The 23,328-nt window shown below is 44.8% G+C and overlaps 2 protein-coding genes across 2 annotated transcripts in view; one reads left to right on the top strand and one right to left on the bottom strand.

The window, feature by feature from the left end:
• Nucleotides 1–1,104, bottom strand: part of ITIH2 (inter-alpha-trypsin inhibitor heavy chain 2) — a gene marked incomplete at both ends in the record, with an annotated part of 35,215 nt that extends 34,111 nt beyond the window's left edge. Inside the window, one exon of the mRNA XM_080717112.1 lies at nucleotides 1,021–1,104. Coding sequence (XP_080573238.1) covers nucleotides 1,021–1,104 — 84 coding nt within the window. The remainder of the gene's footprint in view (nucleotides 1–1,020) is intronic.
• A 19,785-nt stretch (nucleotides 1,105–20,889) lies between these two features.
• ITIH5 (inter-alpha-trypsin inhibitor heavy chain 5) overlaps nucleotides 20,890–23,328 on the top strand; it is a gene marked incomplete at both ends in the record, with an annotated part of 105,525 nt that continues 103,086 nt past the window's right edge. Inside the window, one exon of the mRNA XM_080717217.1 lies at nucleotides 20,890–20,979. Within this exon, the coding sequence (XP_080573343.1) occupies nucleotides 20,890–20,979 (90 nt within the window). The remainder of the gene's footprint in view (nucleotides 20,980–23,328) is intronic.

The raw sequence follows: 23,328 nt of genomic DNA on the forward strand, positions 1-23,328 counted from the left end.
AAGGCTCAATTTTTTTGAGGAGGATGCTTCTTCATGAATGGCTCTTTTTTTGAGGGGAGAGGGGAATTGGGTTTATCTCTGAGCTGTATCCCCAGCCCTATTTTATTTTTTAATCTTTAAAAAAATTTTTTTTAAAAAATTTTTATTTTTTTATTTTTATAAAATAAAAATATTTTATTTTTATAAAATAAAAATTTTTTTATTTTATTTTTTAATCTTTAAAAAATTTTTTTGCAATGCTGGGGATATATATATATATATATATATATATATATATATATATATATATATATTGCAATATTGGGGATGAATCCCAGGGGCATTTCTACCTTCGAGCTACACCCCCAGCCCTATTTTTTATTTTATTTATTTATTTATTTTTGGTGGTACTGGGGTTCCTGGAAACCCTTTGCTGGACTACACTCCCAGACCTATTTTATATTTTTATTTGGAAACAGGGTCTCTTAAGCCAGCGAGGCTGGCTTTGAACCTGCAGGATCCTCCTGTCTCCACCTCCCAAGCACGGGGATTACAAGCATGCGCCACCATGCCCGGCCTTATTTTTTTATTCTTTATTTTGAAAAAGGTCTCACTGAGTTATCTTCCTGTTTCTGCCTCCTGAATGCTGGGACTAAAAGCATGCACCACCACGCCCAGCTCTCATATTTCTTAATAAGAATAGCTAATAATTAGTAAGCACTTGCTATCCACGCACTGTGCTAGGTAGTTTACACACGTCATTTTAGTCTCATAATAATCCTTCAGGCTAAGTCTGTTCTACTCCATTTTCAGGTAAGGAAAGGGCAACGTGCTCCATTAACGCTACACTGTGATGCCTGGCCCTTGAACTTGACTTGATTCTCCTGCGAAACCCGCCATTGTAACGGTGAACACTGCGCTCTGATCAAGAGTCTCCCCAGCTCCCGCTCTACACAGACTGGCACTGAACAGCAAATTGCAGTGAGCTGTTTACTGGACATCTGTTTAGGGCCACAGCAAGAGGCCGCTGGAGGTACTTACTTCGGGAAGTCCACTTATGGGGATCTCGAAGGCTTGTGCTTCCAAGAAAAACAACCAGACGAGAAAGCACGGGAGCCGATCCATTGTGCGAGGCGGCTTGGCCAAGCTCGCCGGGTCAGACGGTCTGGACAGAATTCCACGCCTTCCTGCAGAATCCAGTTCAGAGAAAGAACAGAGGAGCACAGTCCCTGGTGAAAAAGAAGAAAAAGGAGAGAGCTCTCTACTTCTGGTCAAAACCGGGACAAATATTTGTTCTGAAGCTCAAACTTGGGCTGTGGGGGTGGACAGGACACCCAGAGGTTATTCAAACAGCAGGGCCAGAAGCGGTTGCTGAGTTGTGGGGAAAGTCAGGGTCGGGCTTGGGGTCAGAGGGTTGCGCGGTTTTTTTTTTTTTTTTTTTTTTTGCTTTTGCTAATTTTCACTCATCTGCAAGTCAGAGAAAGCTAAAGCTAATTCTTATCCTCTTAAAAAAATTTAAGTGAGGATTTTGGAGCCAAGAAGTAGAGCCAGGGGGAAAAAAGTGGCTGGGATGGGATGGTGGCACAGGCTTGTAATCCCAGCACTCAGGAGGTGGACACTGGAAAATTGCAGTTTTGCAGACAGCTTCAGCTATTGAGACCCTGTTTCCAAAAAAAAAAAAAAAAAAAGGACTAAAAAATAGGGCTGGAGGTGTAGCCTAGAGGTAGAACGCCCCGGGGTTCCATCCCCAGTATCACAAAAAAAAAAAAAAAAAAAAGAAAGAAAAAGAAAAAAGAAAAAAGAAACAAGCTAAAGTGAAAGGTTTCTGAAAGCAAAACTTTCACTTATACACACTGTTGGAGTTGGATGTGGTGGGACATGGTGTAATCCCAGTACTTGGGAGGCTGAGACCGGAGGATCAGAGGATCACAGGGTGATGGCCAGCCTCAGCTATTTAGTGAGGCCCTTTGCAACTCAGTGAGGCCCTGTTTCATAAAATAAAACGACTAAGCTGGGCATGGTGGCGCACGCTTGTAATCCCCGTGCTTGGGAGGCGGAGACAGGAGGATCGCGTAGGTTCGAAGCCCGCCGTGCTGGCTTAAGAGACCCTGTTTCCAAATAAAAACATAAGAAATGTAGCCCGGAGGTAGAAGGGTTTCCAGGAACCCCAATACCACCAAAAAAAAAAAAAAGAATAAAATTAAGGGTGGGAGTGTAGCTCAGAGGTTGAATAACCCCTGGCTTCCAATCCCAGTACCATACATACATACATACATACATACATACACACACTGTTGGTGAAATTCCAGATTACTGCAACCACTATGGAGATCAATGTGGAAAATCCTCAGAAAACTGGGAATGGCCCTACTGTATGATCCAGTTCTACCACTCCTGGGCATCTTTCCGAAAGGGTAGAAATCAGAGTGTTATAGTGATCCATGAACATTTGTGTTTATCACAGCTCAAGTCACAACAGCCAAATTATGGAACCAGCCCAAGCGTCCATCGGCGTGGATGGACATAATTACAAAATTATGGGATAGCCACACAATGGAATTCTACTCACCAATAATGAGCAAATTTCTGTCATTTGCAAGAAAATGGAAGGACCCAAAGCACATTACGTTAGGGAGATCGGGCAGTCATAGAGAGCGAAGGCCGTGTGTCTCCTCTCGGATGCGGAGCTGGGGAGCCATTAGGGGAGAAGAGGGGCCTTAGGTGATGGAGGGACCCAAGGGCGGGCGGGGTGGGGGAGAGGAGAATTCATGACGGGAAACACTTCCACTCTTGAATGTGCAATGTGCATGTATGAAATTACCAGTGCAAGTCTCAATATCATGTATGGGGACGGGAGGGAGCGGGGAGGGAGCCGGGAAGCTCACCAAGGGCGTATCTGTTCTCATCACTCTGAACTGCATTATGATGGAGACTTCAACGCACCAATACAGTATATGTTTTTAAAAACCGTGTCCTGAGCAAAGCACTCATGGGTGATGTTTTATCTTCTCTCTTTGATAACTAAGTTATCTGCTACACATAAAGAACTGGGCAAGCTGATACAGGACACAAGGGCTCAATTTTTTTCAGGAGGATGCTTCTTCATGAATGGCTCTTTTTTTGAGGGGAGAGGGGAATTGGGTTTATCTCTGAGCTGTATCTCCAGCCCTATTTTATTTTTTAATCTTTAAAAAAATATTTTTGGCAATGCTGGGGATAGAACCCAGGGGCATTCTATCTCCGAGCTACCCCCTAGCCTGTTTTTTATTCTTTCTTTCTTTCTTTCTTTTCTTTTCTTTTATTATTATTATTTTTTGTGGTACTGGGGTTCCTGGAAACCCTTCTACCTCTGGGATACACTCCTAGACCTATTTTTATATTTTTATTATGAAACAGAGTCTCTTACGCCAGCAAGGCTGACTTCGAACCAGTGCGATCCTCCTGTCTCCGCCTCCCAAGCACGGGGATTAAAAGTGTGCGCCACTACACCTGGCTTTTATTCTTTATTTTTTTTCCTTCCTTCCTTGCTTGCTTGCTTGTTTTCTTCTTTTCTTTCTTTTTGAATTGAACCCAGGGGCATTCTACCTCTGGGCTATATCCCCAGCCTTTCTTATTATTTTATTTTTAAATTTTGAAACAGGGTCCCACTAGGTTGCTGAGAGTTTTGCTACAATACTGAGGCTGTCCTTGAACTTGTGGTCCTCCGGGTTCAGCCTCCCAAGTACTGGGGCTATAGGTGTGCACCCCACACTCAGAAAAGTATGCTCTTTTGATATCTCAAGTGTATGTGCAAAGTTTTGCAGACTAATGATAGTAGTAAGAAAGACATGTCGGCCGGGTGTGTTGGCACACGCTTGTAATTCCAGCATTTGGGAGGCTGAGACAGGGGGATCTGGGTTTGTGACAGCCTCGGCTACTTAGGCCCTCTGCAACTCAGTGAGAGCCTGTTTCAAAATAAAGAATAAAAAAATAGGGCTGTGGGTGTAGCTCGGAGGTAGAATGCCCCAGGTTTCCATCCCCAGTACCGCAAAAAAAAAAAAAAAAAAAAGATATGTAAATTGGCAAATACCCAAGAAACCATGTGGAAGAACATGTTGTCTGGGTGGTGGGTTCGTGACCAATTAAAGCAAGGAGGTGCTGCTTAAGACCATGGAGCCTGGAGTCTATCCTGTCACAGTCATGATCCTGCTCCGTTACTTACTGGCCTTGATTTCGGTCAGCCTCCTTGTTCTCTGTGAGCCTCGTGTGTGATGTAAGAATGATTTCCCCTATCTCTGGAGACTCAATTGTGAGCCTCCGAAATTCATGTGCTGTGGTCATAACCCCCAATACGGCTATCTTTGGAGTTAAATAAGTAATTAATGAGATCATAAAAATGGGGCCCTGAGCTGGGGGTGGTGGCACATTTCCTGTAATCCCAGTAGTTGGAAGGCTGAGACAGGAGGATTGCAGATTCTAGGCCAGTTTCAGTAACTTAGGAAGACCTCTTTCCAAAATTAAGTAAATAAATAAATAAATAAATAAATAAAGAAAGAAAGAAAGAAAGAAAGAAAGGGCTGGAGGTGTAGCTCGGAGGTAGAATGCCCCTGCTGTCCAGACAATCCCTGTGTTCAATCATCAATACCAAAAAATAAATAAATAAAGTGTGGCTGTGACCGGATAGGATTAATATCATTATAAGATAAAACATCATGCCAGGACAGGAGGATCACATGCTCACAGCCAGCCCCAGCAATTTCGTGAGTACCTGTTTCAAAATAAAGAATAAAATAAGAAAAAGAAAGAATAAAATAGGGCTAGGGGTATGTAGCTCAGAGGTAGAATTCCCTTAGGTTCAATCCCCAGCACAAAAAAGAAAGAAAGAAAAATGAAACATCAGAACAGAATTTTTTTTTTTTTGTGTGTGTGTGTGTGTGAGAGAGAGAGAGAGAGAGAGAGAGAGAGAGAGAGAGAGAGAGAGAGAGAGGACAGACAGACACCGATGGATGACAAGTTTGAGGCCAGCCTCAGCAACTTAGGGAAACTCTTTATCCAAATAAAATAAAGAAGGGCTGGGAGAGTAGGACAGAGGTAGAAGGCCACTGGATTCCATCCCCAGTAACAGTAACACACACACACACACACACACACACACACACACACACACACACGTAATTATGGTCTTTAACATCAACATTTTCGTCCCTTGTATGGAGCATCTATTTATTTTTGGTAAGATTTTATTTTATTTTATTTTTTCGGAACTAGGGATAGACCCCAGGGGCATTCTACCTCCGAGCTACATCTCCAGCCCTATTTTTGTATCCTTTATTTTGAAACAGGGTCTCACTGAGTTGCAGAGGGCCTCACTAAGTAGCTGAAGCTGAGGCTGGCTGTGAACCTGCGGTCCTCCAGTCTCAGCCGCCCACGTACTGGGATTACCATGCCTGGTTTCATCTTGGGTAAGATTTTAAACTGCTATTTAGAATTACCGCGGAAGAAACCAAACCAGGGGCAGCCTGGCTGGCTCACGCTTCTCTTTTCATGCTGACGGCCTGTCTCAATTCCAAGGTCTCAGGAAAAACACCATGTTTGCTCTCTCTTGATGTTCAGAAGCACAGCGGCTCCCAGGGGGCCGGTTGTGTGTTCAGGTCACCGGGTCCTGACACTGAGACCCTTCTCTTTCCCCTCCCATACCCAGGCGGGGGCTATAACGTGGTGAACAGATAGCATTTCTGTCTTAAATGCTCGTGATTTTAAAGATAAAAACCACTACTATGAATACCACGAGAACAGTCACTTTCACACACATGAACATCAGTAGAAATCTATGAGAAAGAAAGTTTCACAATATTTCGTGGTGTTTGAACAAACTCATGAGTCGTTGAGTGGTCATTGAGAATTCTGAGAACTTGAGATTCGTTACTCTGAAAATGTTATTGTGAGGTAGAGCAACAGCGGTTCTAGTTCAGTCATTGTGGCTGAGTAAATTTTTAAAAAGAGTTCGAAGTTGAAGCGGAGCCAACAAATAGCTATCTCTGACCCCTACTTCCTTGTTCACTAAATTGGATGAAGACTACGGAGGAGGTCTGCTTTCTGCATATGTTTGGGGTCTCATGCTCTTCCTTCTCATATGGATTCGTGTGTGTGTGTGTGTGTGTGTGTGTGTGTGTGTGTGTGTGTGGCACTAGAAACTGAATCCAGAGGCATTCTACAGCTAAGCTACATCTCTGCCCTTTTTATTTTTTATTTTGAGACAGGGTCTCCCTAAGTTGCCCAGGCTGGCCTGGAACTTGTGATCCTCCTGTCTCAGCCTCCCAAGTACTGGGATTACAGGCGCGCACCACTGCACCCGACTGTGGTAAATTCTTTAAAGATTATCTGTTTGCTGGGTAATATAAATTTCATCCGGTTAATTATAGAACTAATTGTTTGAACCAATCCGATCAGAAAAGCTTTGATGAATAGGGTGAGGTTACCTTGAAGGAATTGAGTTTAGTGGGGGGGGGAACAGGTCCGCTTACTGAATCTGCTTGAATAAAGATAGAGTTGAAATACATTTATTTGAGTGATAAAACGGAAGGTGTGCCGAGCATAAATTTTAGAATCAGTCAAGTCTCAGTGCATTCTCTAGTGTGGGCTTGGAATACTGTGTCTAGTTCTGAATGAACTATTAGATAGGATTTCAATAAATTAGAGGGAAAATTTTGGAGGCTAGGAGGCTAGAGAGAGCTCTGCAAACAGCGCCATATGAGGATATAATATTAATGCACAGTTCAAGGGAAAAGCCATCTGACAACGAGAAGCTGGGGCGGATCTGACAATCATCTGTCTGAGAGCGAAGGAGAGGTTATTTAGAGTTATTATTCTATGGGGATTCCATACCAAAATGCAGGCACAAGGTCAGAATCCAGGAAAGGAAATCAAAAGCTGGAAGAAGCTGGGCAGGAGGCCAGTCAAGGCGGCAGAAGAAAGAGCAGGGTGAATCTAGCCTGTGACTGCGTTAGTCAGTGTATTTTGGGAGGGTCATATCATACCTGGAATGTTCCAGTTCTCTACTGCCACATAACTTAGTGCTTAAAAACAATAGTTTAATATCTCTCCTGAGGCTGCAGGTGGCTGAGTTCAGAAGGGGGGGAGGTTCTTTTGCTCCAGGCTGGGCCCACAGTCAGTAGGAGACTCAGCGGTCAAATAGCTCATCAGAGCTCTCAGCTGGGGCGGCTAACCAGAGTGTCCCTGTTTTGCAAAAAAATAAAAATAAAAATAAAGTCTATCAATCAAATCCGAGTTTGGGTAAACTTGTACATCCAAGTACTAATTTGTAAGAAATACAGAGCACAGAATAATATGTCAAAGTTCACCCTGGAGATATAATAAGCAGACTCAAAACTGGACAATTCTGCAATATGCGTTATTAGACTCCTTTTTAATCTTGGTAAGTTACAGGTAAAATGTCACACTAATCTCAGTCACAACAAGCTCCTGGAGTTCTGCCAGTCCAAACTGGTTCCATCTGGTTCTGACTCATTCAAACCAGCTCAATACAATTCCATCCGGTCTTGATCAGCTCAATCCAGTTGTGATCAGTTCTAAATTGATTCGTTGCTGTTTCGACTGGCTCCTTCCCATTCAGACTAGTTCAATCTGATTCTACTTGATCCAGTACTACCACTCCAGCTCCAAGCAGCTCAATAAGGCCCTACCCAGTTCAATCCAATTCTGACTGGTTAGATTCAGTTCTATCCGGGCCGGTTTGGCTCAAACAGGCTTGAATCGGTTCCGTGTAGCTCAATTTGGTTCAAACCGGCTTGATCCAGCAGAATAAACTGGCCACAAACTGGACTGGACCTGCACAAAGTAGAACTGGATTGAGATGGCTTAATCTAATATGAGCTAGATTGAACTGGTCAGAATCGGACTAACCTGTTTCGAGCCAGATTAAACCTGTATTTTGCCAAGATCAAAAGGTATCAGAATACATGGTAGCATAAGAATGCAGACCCCAAAGAGAAGTATTTGGGCTTACTGCGGTTCTATGGCACCTTGCAAGTGAGAGCAAACAAGCAAATCAACTGGCCTTTGAAAACATGTATTTATGATCTGGGCGTGGTAGCACCACCTGTAATCCCAGTCTGAGACAGCAGGATCCTACGTTCGAGACCGGCCTCAGCAATTTAGCGAGACTTTCAGCATCTTAGTGAGACTCTGTTATAAAACAAAAAATAAAAAGGGCTGGGGGTGTAGCTCAGAGGTTAAATGCTCCTGGGTTCAATCCCCAGCGCCCTGTCTCCTCTCCCCACACACAAAAGAAAGAAAAAAATGTATCTATCCATAGAGCCTGGCCTTTTAATACAGACCTGGTCTTATTACTTCAGGTAAAGGTTAGGCTGTCGATTCATTCATCATTACATTGGGTTCCAGCTTCCTGAATAGGAGAAAAAAGACCCTTAAAATCGCAACCAGTTGGAATTGCTTTGGCCCCTAAGGGACTGGTGTGTTCTCTCGCTTTAGAAAATGTGGTTGTGTACAGGGAATACAGGTATTGTTTCCCATGCATGGATTTCATTTGCCACCATTTAGGTGAATAACAGCTCCCAGCAGGAGCTAGCATTCCAGTATCTCGGCACATGGATGGGAAGAGCTGAGCACAGCACGCGCGGCCACCATCTCCTCAGTTTGTAAAACACCGTGTAATAACAGGATCACGCCGGGGGAGCAATGGCGCCGCTTCCCTCCCAGGATGCCTGTGATGCTTCCTGTGTGTCTGCTCTGGGGTTCCCGTGCAGGCAGAAACGCCTGTGTGTTTTATTCTTCCTTACAGTGCAGTGATAAACCCATGTGATGCTTTACGAAACTGGATCATTGGATGAGCCATAAAGAAGAAAGTGCAGGAAGAAAATGGAAATTGATTATGCTGGGAAATTTGAATTTGAATGTGGTTGTAGAAGAAATACCTGCACCGTGGAAAGTGCCGTAGGAGATTAGAAGCTGTTCTTCCTGTCCAGTTGCACCCTGTAAGAATGGATAACGTTTAGTTTAGGTGTCTCCTATAGCTGGGTGTGGGGGCACACACCTGTGCCGGGGAGGCTGAGACAAGAGGGTCCCAGTGCTTGGGAGGCTGGGACAAGAGGGTCACTGGTTGGAAGCCAGGCTCAGCAACTTAGTGAGACCCCGTTTCACAAATAAAATAAAATAAAATAAAATAAAGCTGGGGGTATAGCTCAGAGGCAGAATGGCCCTGGCCCTGGCCCTGGGTTCAACCCCCAGTACCAAAGGGGGGAAAAATGTTTTCTATAGTTACAGAAACTTTTAGTGAATGGTGTTTTGAAGAATTAAAAAAATAAAGAGCTATGTTTTATGGTTAGATTAATGCAGGGGAGAGAGAGAGGAGACAGAAGGACTTTCAGAGTATATTATTATAGGTTAGGCTATGTTTAGGTAACAGTTTCTGAATCTCAGTGGTTTAAAACAACAATTCCGAGCCGGGCGTGGTGGCGCACACTTGTAATCCCCGTGCCTGTGAGGCGGAGACAGGAGGATCACGCAGGTTCGAAGCCAGCCTCTCTGGCTTAAGAGACCCCTATTTCCAAATAAAAGTATAAAATAGGTCTGGGAGTGTAGCCTGGAGGTAGAAGGGTTTCCAGGAACCCCAGTACCAACAACAACAACAAAAAGGGTCGGGGATGTAGGTCAAAGGTAGAATGTTCCTGGGTTTAATCCTCAGTAATCACCAAAAATAAATAAATAAATAAATAAATAAATAAATACACAAAGTCCGCTTGCTTCTTGTACTTATGACCTGTCTATGGAAGGTGGGAGAGAGCCCACGCTACTCAGAGGCCAGGCTGAAAGAGGCGTGGCCCATGGCAGAGAGAATGGGAAAACAGGACGAGTGCACTGGTTAAGCGTGTCTACACAGTGATGTGTGTCATTTCTACTCATGGTTTTATTGGCTACAACAAGGCACACGGTCCTGCTTAATTTCAAGGTGGTGGGGAACTTGCCATCTTTCCCATCGCCGGCAGTAAAAGGAAACTGGATCTTGGTGTAGCCACCACGGGAGGAAATCTTGCTGAGAGCGCCAGATGAACATGAAGAAAAATCTCTGCGGCCATGAGGACCAGTCCCAGAGTCTGCAAGATCTGGGGAAGTTTGAACTTGCCATTGAATACAGAAGGGCCATTCTGGTAGCCTTTACACAAACAGCAGAGAAAGGCCCCTAGGAATCATGAATTTGCGCAGCAACTCTGACCCTGCCAGCATCCCCTTATACAGTAGAGAAAGAAAATCTTTGTGGGCAACAGATCAGCCCAGCCATCTTTGAGAAACACCAACGGTGTTTGCAGCAGGAAGGGGCCGAGTGAAATCAGGAGCAACGATATCGTTAGAGCAGCTACATGCTGGGGGAGGTTCCAGTTTTCTTTTCTTCTTCCAAGTTTCTGTTGTTTTCAAAGATGGCTTTTGAATTATGTGGACCTGAGACTCCTCGGGTAGTTAAGGTCACTTGGAATGTTTTCAAAACGTGTCTCCACTAGGTGGCGTACGGTGCTCACCAATGTGGAGCGGATACAAAGGACCTGTGCAGAGGAGAGGAGGAAGAACTTGAAATGACAAGATCAGAGGGGGGTGCGTGGGGATATGAAGGACTAGGTCACACCAGAATGCAAGAAGGGCTTTACCGCAGCAGCATTAGATAGCCGGTATGTATTTCAATAGAGGTAGGCACTTAGTTTTTCCTGTTCCCAAACATATATTTTTAATTTTTTTTTAATTGGTGCTTTGTAGTCATACATCTTAATGGGATAAAAGACTTGTGGAGACATATATTCACACACCATCCATCCCCACCCCATTCCCATGCTTGGCTTAGTGATTGACTTTGATATGTTTAAGTACATCATGTGCTTGTTCCCAAACATTTAATCACAGATTACAACTATTAATATAGATTGAGTGTGACAAAAATATATATAACATGTATATGCGTAACCAATACATGAGTGAACCACTTAGAAGGTATCATTAAGAAAGAAACTGCACTCACCAAATAGAAGATGTAGATAACTCTTTGCAGTAAACCAAGCAGACACCCACCCGACCAATATTCATGGGAAACTCCGCATGTGAAGGCCACGTACTTAGGTTTCTATGGCACCCAGGCAGTGGGCTTACTGGCTAACAGCATAGTCCTTGGGGCCAGACAACCTGAGCTGGTTCCCGAGTTTCTAACCAGTTATTAGCTATGACCGAGAGCATGTTTGCCTCTCCGTGCCTCAGTTTCTCCATGCGTAGAACAAGAAAAATGATTCCTACTTCACAGAGCTATTGCAGAGTTGATCTTTAACACGGATTCCAAATATTGCTTGGGGTGTGGTTAGTGCCACACGAGTGTAAGTCATCACTGTTAAAACCCGAGTCTTCACTGGAAAGCAACTCACTGGGGGTGGGGGTCAATAGGACCAAAGTGTCTTGAGTATCTATGATGTACTAGACATTGCTGGTTGCTGAGTGGATGAGAGATAGATAGATAGATAGATAGATATGGAGATCACTGTTGAGACAGGCTGGAAAAGACAAGTACCCCAGCCCTATTTTTAAATTTTTGTAACAAGGTCACATAAAGTTGTAGAGGGCCTCAATAAGTTGCGGAACCTGGCCACAAACCTGCAATCTTCCTGTCTCCGCTTCCCAAGTACTGGAATTATAGGCATGTGCTACCATGCTCGGCTTGGAAGGACTTTTGATAGAAGGGAGACACGTATTATTCCTATTGAGATGGCTGAAAATCTTAGCAATTGAGAGAGAGAGAGAGAGAGAGAGAGAGAGAGAGAGAGAGAGAGAGAGGAAATATTGAGATTGTTACAGGGGTTAAGTTTAATAAGCAGAGGCAGAGCTAAGGAATACCTCTGTATGGCAGGACCTCCTCACTGGCCAGCAATGTCCAGGGATGGCTATGTCAAAGTGATTGATTCCGGAGTAATTCTGGTAGAGAGAAGGTAGAAGACCACATACACAAACAAATGCAACAGCTAAACACACAAACACACATGCATATGCACATAGGCATGTTCACGTATACAAACACACACACAGAAACATATAAACAAACACAAACACACAGTAAATAGAGCAGGAAATAAGCCCTCCGACCTCCCTGTTCCTTAATGACCTCATGGAACTTAGACCCAATCTAGAGGATCGGTAGGAAGTTAAGAATCTTAGGTTGATAAAAAGAAAACAATAATTTGATTTGTAAACAAAACGCATAACCATCTTAGCTGGGTGTGGTGGCGCATGTTTTAATCCTAGTTATTGGGAAGCTGAGACAGAAGGATTGCAGGTATGAGGATAGCCTCAGCAAGTTAGCCAGGTCCTTTGCAGTTTAGTGAGACTCTGTTTCAAAATAAAAGATAAAGTCAGGCGTGGTGGCACAAGCTTGTAATCCCAGCATTCAGGAGACTGAGGAAGGAGGATTGCGGTTTGCAGCCGGCCTCAGCTACTTAGTGAGGCTCTTCCCAATTCTGTGAGACCCTGTTTCAAAATAAAGAATAAAAAATTGGGCTGGGAGTGTAGCTCAGAGGCTGAATGCCCCTGGGCTCAATTCCCAGTACCACAAACAAACAACAACAAAAAAACCCCAAATCCATCTTAGGGCTTTCTCATGAATTGGCAAGAGTAAGGGTAGAGCTTGTTCTACCTGGGGAGTAGAACTGTAGAATGGAGAAGAGCTGGAGAAGCCAAGAAAGGTTTGCATATTTGCTCAGCAAGTCAGTGCCTGTGGAACCGAACCCGCGGCACGGGTTCCTCCCAGCCAGGTGGGCAGCAAGCCATCGGCGCCGCCTGCAACCCACGGCACGGCACTGTTAGTTCCTGGTTTCCACAAGTGCCTTTTATCTATATTTATATTTCTATTTTGTGCCAGCCACAAAACCAACATTGCTTGCTTTAGCCAGAGCCCTTCCAAAGACATACCTGTGACTTTCCGTGGACGCTCTCTGGAGGTCCCCCAACATCTGTCTGAAACACATCTGGCAGGTCTCCTTGTTGAATCCGCAGCCCATGGATGGACTTCAGATGTAGCTGGCTTCTCTGTCTTCGTGCCTCGTAGCCACGGGAGGGACTGGGGAGGAGGAGGCAGGGCTGGGCCTGGCGGCAGGTGGAACTGAACGCGCGTCTTACTCCGCAGCGTTGGCAAACGCTCTGCGCCGGGAGCCCAGATGCAAGGCCAGGAAACCAGGCCACCACTTGATGCTCTAGGCAGCTTTCCAAAAGTAAACAAAAATGACTCTTCACTGTGGACCAAGATCGTTTTCAGTCTTTAATCGATATTTCTCTAGGCATAAAACATTGCTCAACTGATAAATATTTCTAGGGAGCTATTTGCAAGGCTTTGAATTACACGTGAATGCAGATGAAGAAAAGTAAAGATAGCTCTCTGCAGCTGATGCCAAAGAGTGAAGCTGTGGCTTTGATTTTTTTTTTTTTTAGTGTGTGTGTTTATGTGTGCCCCTTTGGGAAATAAGACAAAACCAATGCTAATAGTGCCGTCTGCAGCCCTCAGGAATATATGAAAATGTATTTGTATTTATTTATTTATTTATTATTTATCTGTGGCACTGGGGATTGAACCCAGGGGCATTCTACCTCTGAGCTACAGCCCCAGCCCTATTTTTTATTCTTTATTTTGAAACAAGGTCTCACTAAGTTGTGAAGGGCCTCACTACCTCCTGTCTCAGCCTCCCAAGTTCTGGGATTACAAGCATGGACCACCACATCCGGGGCTAATAGTATATATTTTAAACCTTAAACTTTTTTGAGAGAGAGAGAGAGAGGTTTTTAGCACATGTGTTTGGAGAAGGTCGTAGCAATTTCTGAAAGCAGATATTTGGGGGGATGACCCTCAAAGGAGAAACGGTTTGAGATAGAAAAATAGAGATAGAGCTGGGCATGGTAGACACCTTTGTAATCCCAGTACTTAGCAAGCTGAGGCAGGAGGATTCACGGCCAGCCTCAACTACTTAGTGAGGCTCTCCACAACTTAGTGAGACCCTGCTTCAAAGTAAAGAATAAAACAGGACTGGAGGTGTATCTCAGAGGTAGAATGCTCCTGGGTTCAATCCCCAGTGAGGAAAAACAAATAAGACTGGGGGTATAGCTGGGAGATAGGATTCCCCTGTGATCAATTCCTAGTAACACAGGCACACATGCATGTACACACACACACACACACACACACACACACACAGAGGCATTATGGGAACATAGAACTTGTTTCTCTCATCTTGTAGAATTCAAGTCCATGAGGAATCTAACACTAATAATATTAAGCTTAATATTAAGCTTAAATATTAAGCATAATCTAATAATATTAATATAATTCATATAATATATAATAATTAATATATTAATATAATTAATATAATAATCTTAAGCTTAAATATTAAGCATAATCTAATAATATTAAGCATCTGCCACAGTATTATATTGAAGGCCTAAAATTCAATTGTCTTCCTCTAGTTCTTAAAATACCCACAAGATAAAGCCATAATACGGAGGGAAAATTGTTGGCTCGAATGTTTTCTTCTGATGTTTTTCTTTTCTTTCTTTCTTTCTATTTTTTTTTTTTTTTTTTTTTTTGTACTGGGGATCGAACTCAGGGACATTCTACTCCCGAGCTACACAACCAAGCCATTTAAAATTTTTGTTTTGAAACAGGCTCTCGCTATGTTACCGAGAGTCCTGTTGCGCTGCTGAGGCTGTCCTCAAACCTGCAATCCTTCTGTCTCAGTCTCCCAACTGGGATTAGAGGTGTGAGCCACCATAGTGGATGGCTCAAATATTTTGACAACGGAGGTATCAATATTTTGCGGCTCTTTGAAAATACTGCCCCGCAGTGAGGTAAATACTTTGCTACCTCGGCAGTGGCTATGCAGTCTGGTGCTGCGGAAATTGCAAATGAAATATACAACGTAAAGAGCATATATCGTGAGTCTTCCTCATTCAGTCAGCAAACGTTTCTCCAGCTCGGGTTACACGCCGGGTGCAGATGAGAGGCACAGAGAGGAGGAGAACGCGGAGCCTGCCCTCTCCTGGGTCCTGGTTTGGTGGGTCATAGTCAAGGCAGACATATCGACATGGAGCCCAGGGCTCCATTAGAGACCGGAAGAGCACCTGCCAGTCCAGGGACGTTCCAGAGGCACCTGGGAGGGAGTGGCCTTTGCAGGATGGCACTGGAGGGTAGAGAGGGGGTATTACAGAGAAGGATCTATGCAAACAAGAAGGCCAAAAAGAGCGAGAATGATTAGGAAATCGGAAGATGTTTATGGCTAGAATGTGCACGTGCGTGCGTATGTACGCGCGCCTGTGTGTGTGTTGGAAGAGGTCCAGGAGGTAGGATGAGGTGGGGATCCCAGCTCCCTCCCACCGCTTTCAGCGGAGGTTCATGTTTACCCAATGAAACCAAGACAGATCTCCCCATGTGAGACATGCCCTAGGAGCCAGCTTTCCCATCGCTGTCACGGTCTTTCTTGTTCTTGTTGTTGAAGCTGCAGTTTTACATGACTTCACTAATTGCAAATGGATAGTACAGCCCCAGTGTTAAAATATATAAAAGCAAACGGAAAAAAGTGTTTCCCCTTCTAGTTTGAATCTGCCTTCTCCCCATCCTCTTATCGCCCCATGGCCCAGAATTACTTTTGTTTGTTGTGTTTCTTAGAATTTCTTTATGCAAAGACCAGTAAATATGAATACACTTTTTTTTTTTTTTTGGTGGTACTGGGGTTCCTGGAAGCCCTTCTACTTCCGGGCTACACTCCCAGACCTATTTTTACATTTTTATTTGGAAACAGGGTCTCCTAAGCCAGTGCACGCAGCTGGCTTCGAACCTGTGCGATCCTCCTGTCTCGGCCTCCCAAGCACGGGGATTACAAGCGTGCGCCACCACGCCCGGCTTGAATACACTTTCTTATTTTCTGATTTCTTACATCAAAAGCAGCCTGCCCTTCTTCCCTTCCCCCCCCCCCTCTCTCTCTCTCTCTCTCTCTTTCTCTCTCTCTCTTTCTCTCTCTCTTTCTTTCTTTCCTTTTTTTCTCCTATCTCTCAGAACAAACCGGGGTGGGGGGTCATTCTGACTCTGAGCTACAACTGCAGCCCTATTTTATTTTTTATTTTGACTGGATCCTACTAAGTTACCATATACTGGCCTCAATTCTGCAGTCCTCTTGTCTCAGCCTCCCAAATGCTGGGATTACAAATACTGGGATTACAGATGTGCATCACGCTGCTCATATGCTCTATTTTTTTGGCGTGTGTGTGTGTGTGTGTGTGTGTGTGTGGTGCTGGGATGGAACCCAGGGGTATTCTATCTTTCAGCTATGCCCCCAGCCCTATTTTTTTATTCTTTATTTTGAAACAGGGTCTCACTGAGTTGCAAAGGGCCTCAATAAGTAGTTGAGGCTGTCTTCGAACCGCGATCCTCCTGTCTCAGCCTCCAAATGCTGGGATTACAAGCGTGCGCCACCACGCCTGGATGGCTCTTTGTTTTTGATTATGGAATACTGGATATCTTTCTTAGCAACACACAGAAAACTCCTTTTTTTGCACAGCTCAAACTATCACATCATATTCAACTCTGCTCTTATTAATGAACTTCTTTTAAGCTGTTTCTAGTCACCGGGTATGATAAACAAATTCAGGCTGTCACGAATAACCTTGTACGTGCATGGGTTAATTCTCCAAAGTGGACTTGATGGGCAAGGAGCAGAGGCAAGCATGTGTAAATTTGAGAGCAATGGCTCCCAGGGAGGGGCTTGCATTTCTTTGCTTTTCATTATGAGACCCATCACATAGATCCGCAGAGCTTTTTACATATATGGGCTGTGGACTGTTTGTCATTATCAGCTTAGATGAATCCTGGGTGGAGAGCCATTAGCACTGACATCATTAAAAAAGTATTTGTGTTCAACGACTCACTCTATAGTATTGATAGTGACAGCCAGCAGAGAAAGCAGAAATGGCAGTCGTTTTTATAACTTCTACATGCACAGTACAATGTGTGCAGGGAGGATGGGCTACATTTCCACGGGGTCAAGGAGATTCTTTGCCCAAAGACAGGCTTCTGCCATTGTGTCCTCAGAGGCGACGTCACCATCTTCTTCCTGCTGCCCCACAAACGTATTTCCCCTGCATCCCCTGCCCCAAGGGCTCCCAGTGAGAAGCTGTTATTGATGGGAATAGCCAAAGGCTTGGAGCAGAGAAAATGATGGTTCTTTATAGTTCAAGAAGTTAACTATCTTTATAAAAATAAAGTGACTTTATTTTTCAAGGAAGTTGGGAGAACATGTTAGCAGATGTCCATGCTGGGCCAGAGATTTGTATTTAGGAACCGCTACAGTTTACTGTCCCATCTTTGGGCTTGAATTTTTTTTTTTTTTCTGTACTGGGAATGGAACCCAGGGGCATTCTACCTCCGAGCTATACCCCCAGACCTATTTATTTTTATTCTTTATTTTTAAACTCTCGTTGAGTTGCAGAGGGCCTCACTAAGTAGCTGAGGCTGTCCACGAACCGTGATCCTCCTGTCTCAACCTCCTAAATGCTGGGATTACAAGCGTGTGCCACTATGCCCAGCTCAACATTTTTTCATAGGTAACTGCTTGTTATGGTTTATTTTTATTTTTATTTTTTGGTGGTACTGGGGGTGGAACCCAGAGGCTTTCTACCTCTGGGCTATGCTCCCAGACCTATTTTATATTTTATTTGGAAACAGGGTTTCACTAAGTTGCTGAGAGCCTCACTCAGTAGCTGAGGCTGGCTTCGAACCTGTGCGATCCTCCTGTCTCGGCCTCCCAAGCGCAGGGATTACAAGCATGCGCCACCATGCCCGGCAACTTGTTATGGTTTAGATCTAAAATGCCCCCCACTCCCCAGGCTCATGTGTTGAGGCCTGGTCTCCAAGGTGACAAGGTTTAGAGGTAGGGCATGGCTGGGGGAGCTGTGGTTCTGACAACTTTGTCTGTCTGTCTGTCTGTCTGTCTGTCTGTCTGTCCATCTCTCTTTTACTGCTTTCTGCTTGCCATGAGCTGAGCGGTTTTCCTCTGTCACAGCCTTGCACCATGATGTCTCTGCCTTGGAGCAGGCCGCTGATGGACTGAGCCTCTGGAGGCAAGAGCCAAATAAACCTCTCCTCCTCTAAGTCGTTCTCATCAGGTGTTTGGGCGTAGTGTTCATACGAAATGCTTTCCCCCGTGTCTCACGCCATCATTTCTTCCCTATCTAAGCCTTTCCCAGTCTCGTACCCATGTCTTCCTATGTCTCCCTCAGGCTCCCCTCTACACTTGGCTTTCAATATCAGGCTCACACGGAGATGGATTCCCACTCCTGGCATGAAGGCTTCCAGTCCACAGTCAGATGCTCAGCCGCCTCTCTTTTTAGTATGTTATGACTGAGCTCAAATTACATCCATTGTGTTAGATCCACCTTCAGGGCTGAATGGTAAATTCTTCTAAGTCACGGACTACACAGAACAGTTTTGTTCTATCTCCCGCAACTAGAAATATATGAACTTTCACTCCTTCATCAAACATACTGGACAGCTACTGTTGTCTATGCATGTGCCAGACACCGGGGATTAAAAACGATGAGCATGAAGTGGAGACGTGGCGTGGTGGCGCACGCTTGTGACCCCTGTACTTGGGGGGCTGAGACAAGAGGATCGCAGTTCTGCAGCCAGCCTCGGCAGCTTAGTGAGGCCTGCCACAACCTAGTGAGCCCATTTCCAAATGAAAATATACATACATAAGAAAAATAATAAATAAATTAAAAATAAAATAAGTAAAATAAATTTAAAAAATAAATAAAATATTAGGGGTAGGGGTGTAGCTCAGAGGTAGAATGCCCCTGGGTTTCAATCCCAGTACCAACACACACACACACACACACACACACACACACACACACACAAACATGATACGACCCTTGCTCATGAGAAAAGGAAATAAACAGACCTTAGGGAGAGATTAGTTGAGTGCAGCTTCTCCCAGCTTTTCTTATTTATTTATTTATTTATTTATTTATTTATTTATTTATTTGTGTGGTACTGGGGTTCCTAGAAGCCCTTCTACCTCCGGGCTACGCTCCCAGACCTATTTTTATATTCTTTTTTATTTGGAAATAGGGTCTCTTTAAGCCAGCACGATCCTCCTGTCTCCGCCTCCCAAGCGCGGGGATTATAAGCGTGCGCCACCACGCCTGGCTTCTCCCAGCTTTTCAAGAGACAGGGATGGTAGGGAAGGAAGGGCAAGGATGGTGCGTTTCATACATTGCAGTGTTGGGTAATAGTAGCTGTTACTGTCTCCTTTCTAATAATCTGCCTTTGACCAGTGCAACTTGCAGTTCACAAATAGTTATTTTTCCTCCCAGCGGAGGAATTTACGAATTTATGAGATTTAGGGTCGTCTTTCCTGGTTAAGAAATGAGTAGAGGGTGTGCGTGCAGCTTGCTGGCTACACAGTTTGGAAACCTCGTGAACCAGCTACTTCAGTTCTTGTTGGTCATGTGTCTTTTAATTAGTCAGTGGTTATCTGCTGAAGACAAAGATTTTCTGCTAATGATTATCTGCTAATGACAAAGATTTTTCTTTCATTTGTTCCACAGTAGCAACAAGTTTGTTTGGGCCTCTTTTAGTTTCTCTGTTGAACAAACAACATTTCAACAGGAGTAATTAAAATGTCTTAAGAGGAGATATCAGCTCAAGGGAGCACATCCATTCTTGTCGCTTTTTATTTTTAATTCTTACGTCCATTCATGTCTTTTTACCTTAATACAGTCATGCTGTTGATACAGTTTTGCGGTGTGATTCCATCTGATTGCACTATTGACGTCTGCCGGGTTTCTCTGGACCTCACCATGGTCCCATAATGGCTGTCTAATATCCTCCAGGTCGGATGCTCCATTATCTAGGGCGGTCATTTAATTAATTAATTAATTAATTAATTTCTTTTTTGAGGAACTGGGGATGGAACCCAGGGGCATTGTACTTCCGAGCTACACTCATATATATATATATATATATATATATATATATATATATACATATATATGTATATATATATATATCCCAGTTATATATAGTTATATATAGTTATGTATATGTTATAGTCTTTTTATTTTTTGAAACAGGGTCTCACTGAGTTGCGACAGGCCTTGCTAAGTAGCTGAGGCTGTCCAAGAAACGCGATCCTCCTGTCTCAGCCTCCCAAATGCTTGGATTAGAAGCATGTGCTACCATGCCTGGCTTTATCTAGCATCTTTTAATTTTTTTTGGGGGGGTACTGGGCATTGAACCCAGGGACATTCGACCTCTGAGCTACACCAGCTCTATTTAATATTGCTTATTTTGAAACAGGATCTTGCTAAATTGCCGAGAATCTTGCTAAACTGCCAAACCCAAGATCCTCCAGTCTCAGCCTCTTAAATACTGGGATTACAGGTACAGGGCCTGCCAACATCCCTTAATCCTGATTCTAAACATCCCCGGCAGAGTTCCAATGTGCTGTTCTCCGCATAGAAAAAAAGCCCCCTCTGGCTTTTGGCTAGCAGGCGAGGAGGGTGCACTGCATCCCGAGGGCCAGGGCGCCCTGTCCTCGGTCCTTTGGCGACAGGAATTAATCCAATCCGTGCCGGCAGGTGGAGGCAGACAAGGCTCCATAGGGAAGGAGTCCCGTGCACACAGTGGCGCGCGGTGCAGGCTTGGAGGGCTGGGGGAGCTCCGGGAGGCGGCGCTCCGGGGCGTGGCCACCCAAGGGGCGTGGCCACTCGGGGGCGTGGCCAGGGCGGGGCGGGGCCGGAGCGTCTGGCGCTGCGCTCCGAGCACCCGCAGCTCCCTGCAGGTTCCACAGGGTCCCAGTGCGATCGCGGCGCTCTGGCCCCGCCATGCTCCTGCTCCTGGGGCTGTGCTTGGGGCTGCCCCTGTGCGCGGGGTCGCAGGAAGAGGCGCACAGCTGGGGTGATGCTTCGGAGCAAGTAAGTTGGAGAGCTGGAGGGGGTCCCCCGGCGCGGCTGCGGTCCCTCCCTGGGCCCCGGGCTGCTGGACAGCCTCCCTTGGAGGGATCGGACACGAGGAAGAGAGGCATCGCCTCCCCTTCTCCCACTGGGTCACTCCCCCAGCCTCCTGCCCAAGAGCTTCCCTACTGGTCACCTGTGGGTCACTTCGTGGTCCGAGGTGCCAGCCTGAGATTTCTCGCAGAACTGTGCCTGCTACTTCAAAGTCCTGCAGAGCCAAGGTTACCTTCTTGGCTCCGGTTTATCTGCGCAGATTTCTGCCCGTCCTTGTTGATTTCTGAGGCGGGGACCGCTCTCCCCGAGTTAATGACAAGATTTCAACTCTGCTGGGCTTGTGAGGTAGTTTGTTGTTACTGCCCTTGATCCAGGGAGAATGGCCAATCTGGGAAAAACTCCAAACTCCTGGACGCCTCAGCTGTTCCCCATCCGAAAACCAGGAAAACGTGGCTTTTCCATCGGGCCTTATCAACGGGTTAGCAGTTTAAAGATGGTTAGGCAGTGCCAAGAGCCAACACGGCTTAGTTCCTTTAATCAGTATTCGGTACCTTTGCCAGGGTTCTTAAATTGTCATTAGCTCAGCCTTACGGGTGAATAAAACCTGTAAATATGAAATCTTAATATGGTGTCTGATGACTAGGAAAGCCCCTTGGAAAGTAGGTTAAGAAGGAGCGCTGTAAAAAGACCTTGTGGAAATAGATAAGTGGACAGTGCTGTTTTGACTTTGAGCTCCCAACTAACACTTCTCAAAGCCTTGAATGTCCAGATTTGAGGAAGCCTTGCGGGATGGACTCTTGGCCGCGCATAACATTTAAGGATCAACCCTTTAGCTTGAATCCTGCATCATGGGAGAGAGATGTAAGGAGGGGCGTCTCGTCTCCCCCTTATCAGCCCCTTGTTTGGAAAAGCAGATCTGGAAAGTGGAATCTGCCTAAAGGTCAGCTGGCTCTTTGCTGACGGTGTCTTAGGATTGCACTTATCTATAAAGTCGAAGTGGTGATAATTCTTTTTATTTTTTATTGGTGCATTATATTCATACATCATATTGGGGTAAAAAAACTTGTGTGGACATCCATGCACCCCTACCCAATTCCCACCCCATTCCCTCCCCATCCCTCCTTCCCTTGCTCGGCTTAGTGCTTGACTTCGGTATGTTTAAGTACGTTGGGTGTTTTAGAGTTTCTTTCTTCCCGCTCCCATCCCCTCATTTGGGTTGTATTGTTTGCTCCTCTATAGGATTTCCTTTTTCATCTAGAGCTCCTCCTATGACCCACGTCTCTTTAGCTTTCACATATTAGGGAAAGCATCTGAAAGCATCTGATTTCTTGTCGAAGTGGTGGTAATTCCATCCGGGGTTGTCAGGAGGAGGAACCAGTAAAAGTCCCGAGAGGCTTCTGTGGTGGTGTAGGAAGGGTGGGGGCTTCCCGGCCAGAGACAAGATGGTCCTTCAGTGCCACTGACAGTTATGCTGCCTGGGCAAACTGTGTAATCTTTCCATCCTGGTTGTGCACAGCAGGGAATGACATTCCTTTTGGTGTGTGTGTGTGTGTGTGTGTGTGTGTGTGTGTGTGTGTGTATGGTGATACTTGGGAAATGAGAACAAGGGTGTTCGACCACTGAGCTACATCTCCAGCCCTTTTTCTATTTATTTATTTATTTATTTATTTATTTATTTGGATTTAAACCCAGGGGTGTTCTACTGCTGAATCACACTCCAGTCTTATTCTGTTTTTAATTTTATATATTTTTTATTTTTTGTGATATTGGGAACTGAACCCAGAGGCATTCTACCTCCAAGCTATACCCCTGGGCTGATTTTATTTTTTTATTTGGAAACAGGGTCTCGCTAGGTTGGTGAGAGTCTCACTACTTGCTGAGGCTGTCCTTGAACCTGTGACCCTCCTGTCTCAGTCTCCCGAGTCCTGGGGTTACAGGTGTGCACCACCAGGCCTGGCTCCCTTTTAACTTTATTTTGAGACAGGATCTTGCCGAATTGCCCACACTGGCCTCCTTCCTTAGCCCCCTCCTCAAGGGCCTGGGATTCCAGGCACAAACCACAGGATTCCTTTTTAGCATATGTAAGGATTCAGCTGGCTTCTTTTCAGGTCCTGCTATTCAGTGGGCCCTTTATCCATGGAAGATGTTTTATATATTTATATATTTATTTTTAATTTTAATTTTTTGGTGGTATTGGGGATGGAACACAGGAGCTTTCTACATTGGAGCTACACTCCCAGACCTATTTTTATGTTTTATTGGAAGCAGAGTCTCACTAAGTAGCTGAGGCTGACTTTGAACATGTTCCATCCTCCT

This window comes from Muscardinus avellanarius, assembly GCF_963383645.1.
Source record: "Muscardinus avellanarius genome assembly, chromosome: 20".
NCBI classification, from domain to species: domain Eukaryota; kingdom Metazoa; phylum Chordata; class Mammalia; order Rodentia; family Gliridae; genus Muscardinus; species Muscardinus avellanarius.